General features: G+C 43.0%; 1 protein-coding gene across 1 annotated transcript; it reads left to right on the forward strand.

The window, feature by feature from the left end:
* The first annotated feature begins 401 nt into the window (after window positions 1-401).
* LOC108561010 lies at window positions 402-4031 on the forward strand. Its single transcript, XM_017918774.1, has one exon. The coding sequence runs from the start codon at window positions 402-404 to the stop codon at window positions 4029-4031; it is 3630 nt and encodes a 1209-aa protein (XP_017774263.1).
* The last annotated feature ends 291 nt before the right edge of the window (window positions 4032-4322 follow it).

Below are 4322 nucleotides of genomic sequence, written 5' to 3' on the forward strand. Positions count from 1 at the left end.
TGGAAATGTCGCATATTAATTAATAAGGAACGCGTAGTTAGCTAACCGTGCAATCGATATTTCCAAGGGAAAGAAATTGAGTAAATATCTCGCGATTCGTTTAAGTAGAGTAGTTTAATGAAAACTGGACGGTTTAATTGTATAAATTTGGATTGAGTTGCGGTTTGAGTGAAGAAATGCTTTGGAAGTGAAAGAAGTTGGGTGGATTTTTAATCAGTTTTTTTTTTCTCCAATGAATTTCGCAGATTGAAAAGTGAAAAACTGGTTTTGCTTGTGATTGTGAAATCCGGATTATATAGATTAAGACAAAGTGTTCCAGATTGAAGTACATGTGATACGAGCGTGCCTGCAGGGAATAAAGACGTTCTGGATAATGTTGTTGCTGCTGTAGACTTTCTAAAATGACGTTCATCTTGATTGCACTTACCGTCGTCGGTTGCTTGGATGCTGTGCGCGTGCCAACAGCATGGACCAATTTCAATGAAAACGCGCAAACCGTCGATTCCAATTACAATAGGTGGCAACACAATAACCCGAAGAGGTACAACAATCCCCAGGTGCCTTACTTTCCAGCAGCAGATGGCCAAGAATATAGGTATCGCGGTCCGAGTAAAGTGTATAAGCCGCAGCAAACGCAAACCAAGTACAGGATCTCCAAGTACGTGAAACCGGAACCGGATTCTTTTCCTATAGCCACGAAACCTATTTATCCGGGCGAAGGTCTTTGGGCGAAGCAGGGTTTAACGCATCGCCCGTACATTCCGACAGCAACAACCACGCAATACCCAGAAACCAAAGACGAAAAGCGACAAGGTTACGAGATCTTCCAGAAGGGTCAACAGTTGTTCAATAAGAATTCGGAAAAATACAACACTTTACCGAATAATAACCAGAAACAACAAGATGATTACGACGTTGATGAAGATGATGATGATGATGATCAAGAGGATGAGTTTATCCCGACTCGCACGTATTCGCAAGTGAGGAAGTACGAAAACGAAAGACATTTACCTGCAAGCGTTCTTGAGCCTAGGTTAAGAGAATTAGTTACCAACAAGAAGATCCACACTGTTTACACTGAGGAAGGTTACGAGGATGGAGCTTACGACCATGCCGGTCACGAAAAGGAAGCCGAAGAATCTGAAGGTTATGAAGAACCGGAAGCGGAGAGCAGCGAAATTTCGACGCGGATTAAATTGAACCCGAAGAAATCGCAGATGGTCAAATTCGCGCAGTTGGGTGAAATGAAGGAGCAGTCGCATATCGATACGGAAACGGCCAGTTCCATCAGGAAGGATATCGAGAGACACTTCAAAAGGCCTAAACGTTTTATAGAGAATGACAAGTATCCGTATTATAAAGCGAATAATCTTCCGAGCGATTCTTCGTTGCGTTACGCGCAAGATTTGAAGAGCAACCCGGTGAAAGTCGAAGGGAAAATGTCGTTTTACGAGCAGAAGAATGGGGTTGAATGCAAGGAGATTGAGAATGTGGTGAATCCGGTTCCTGAAGATGGACAAAAGGGTGATTTGAAACTGCCGAGATTGCCTAGTTTAGATGAGAAAATTGATTGTTTTAAGCGGAAATTCTTCGGTTCGGATCCTCTCGACAGTCCGATTTTCAGCGAGGAAACTGTCGGCGATTTGAATCCCGTTTTTAAAGAACTCGCTGCAGATAAAGCAACTGTTCGAAATGAAGAGAGCAGTGAGAAAACTTTGAGACAAGCTAAAGCTATGGATATAAACTTCGATACGCAAAATAGTACGGATTATGAGTACGATTACGAGGAGGTGGATGAGAGTGTTAATCCTGCAGCGGATGGAGAGCCTCAAGCCCAAGCCCTTAAATTAATGAGGAGACGACGCAGAAGGAGGAGGCCTCAGAATTATAAATATAGATACGTTCCGAATAGGAGGTTAATGAGGCCCAAGTACGATAAAACCCCTGTCTTCAGCGAGGTCCACTACAAGGACGAGATTAAGCCGAGCGAACAGCTCGACGTTTTCGCCGACATCATCAACAACATAAGGAATTCCAGTCGCGGTTCAATGAACATCATCTCGAGAGCCACGACCGCGCGAACCGTGAATCTGAGGCGGAAGAACGAGGAAATTTACAATGGATACGTGAAAAATATGAAGAAGCACCAGAGAGTCGACGATCCCAATACGGATTCGCATTATCAGCCGAGCAAATACACGCGAAGATACAAAAAGAAGCCGAAAGATTCGGCGGCATCGCAATCGGCTGATACTCCTGTATTCTACGAAGAGGTGGTGGAATCATCGACGGTGCTTCCTGAAAAGAAGGTTTCCGGTTACACGACCATCGATATTCCGCTCAACAAATATCTCGTGCCAGGGATGAAACCGCCGCTGGAGAGCGAGAAACCTTACATCTATTCGGATTACAAGTTGTTGCAGACTAATTTGGTGCGGCGGAGCGGAACTTTTGCGAATCATCGTCTCAAGAGGAGTCCGGGTAGATTGTCTTATTCGCAGATCAGGAGGCCGCAGGTTCAAACCACCGAAAAAGAAGAAGCTGCCGAACAAGAAGACGATGATGAAGATGATGATTACGTTCCGCACAGACCGACTAGTTTCCATTACGATCCCGAAACCGATCAAATTATCTACGATAAAAAAGAGACGACGACGGAACTGTTACCTGATGTTGAGTACGAAGAAATCCTAGAGGAAGAAGAAGTCACGGAGAAGCCGAAAGCAACGACGACTCACAGGACTGTTTACCATAAAGATGTTCTGGATAAAGCCAATGGTTTAACGCTCGTCGATTTCTTGACGCAACTGAAGACAAATCCGGCTTACGTGTACATCCCTGATCCTGAAAAGACTACCACCACTTCGACGACGACGCTGAAGCCGGAAAGCACGACGCCTCCGGAGTTTCTAAAGTTCTTAGAGAAACTGCACAGCAGCGATGGGTATGTAAAGATCGAGGATGAAGATGAGAAGAAAAAGAAGAAAGCTACAACTACTACGGAGGCTCCGGTTGAAGAAGAGGAGGATGAAGAAGATGAGGATGAAGAACCGGCGCGGATCGTTCAGAACGCTCCTGGCGGGCAATTCAACACGGGTGGTCAATTGCAAATATTCGACATCAGCGAATATCTACCAAAGACGAAGAGTTACACACCTAGAACTACCATAGATTATTCCAAATACAAAACTATAGAGCGATCTCATTCGAGGCATAACTTAAGCAGCAGATACAACGAGGACGAAGATGATTTACCTTTGAATAGTAAAGAAGTTGAGGAGGATAATACCACTACATCTACCACCACGACTACAACAACAACAACCACAACAACTACAACTCAAGCACCTGTAACAGCAAAACTTAGAGGACGAAAACGAGCTTCCAGAAGACCAACAACAACCACTTCAGAATCTCCACGAACCGAAGAAGTAACCGAAAGCAATTACACTCCAGCCACCCATCGTCCAGCCTCAAGAGTGTACCCAAGACGCCAGAGACCTAAGATCAGGTTGAGGACAACGACTCCCTCGATAGACGAAGAAGACGCCAGCTCTGAGATTCATCGAACCCAACGTCGTCTACATGAAATTTCCACTAAAATCCCACCCAACCACAAATCCATATACACGCCAATCGTCGCCAAAGAACGGAAGCTTTCCTCCAACATGACAGCGATGCTGAAGAGGCCCCGACTGATTACGCCGGACATCCTAAATTACAATCGAACCAATCTGAGGACGGCTGCGGATAAGCCGGGTGAAATCAATCCGCGGAAACTCGAAGTGGAAACTTTCAAAGAGTTCGACACGACGATGCAGCACGGTGGGAATTACATTCCTGAGAACAGCGGACCGACGAAAATCAATCTGTTCAAAGAGAGCGAAGAGATCGTCGAGAGGAAAGAAAATACCGGCGATTACCAATTCGACGACGAAGTGAAAATATTCTTCAAAGGAAAGGATGGAAAGATGAAGACCATCATTAAGGATCCTAGCAAAAGGCTATACTTTTATGCACCTGTTAAATAATCCATAAACTTTGTCTCTAGCTATAAATTGTATATATTTAAATCCAATTATATAATAAAACAATACGATAATTTTATTAACAATTTCTATCATTATTCACCTTCCTTATTCGATTTATCTTACGTTAAATTAATTAATATTAACAATAGATTTTAAAATTATTTGAAAAATCAATATCTAACATATGCAACCAAATATACACCAATTATAATTTTAATAAAAATCATAACTGCTTTAATAACAAAAGGTATATATGGAATTAATCAAAACTTATGCAATTAATAATTTAAT

This window comes from Nicrophorus vespilloides, unplaced genomic scaffold (genome assembly GCF_001412225.1).
Source record: "Nicrophorus vespilloides isolate i.1.1-1 unplaced genomic scaffold, Nicve_v1.0, whole genome shotgun sequence".
NCBI lineage: Eukaryota > Metazoa > Arthropoda > Insecta > Coleoptera > Silphidae > Nicrophorus > Nicrophorus vespilloides.

Coding starts and splice junctions, on each gene's coding strand:
- LOC108561010 (XM_017918774.1), top strand. CDS start 402: ATGACGTTCATCTTGATTGCACTTACCGTCGTCGGTTGCTTGGATGCT.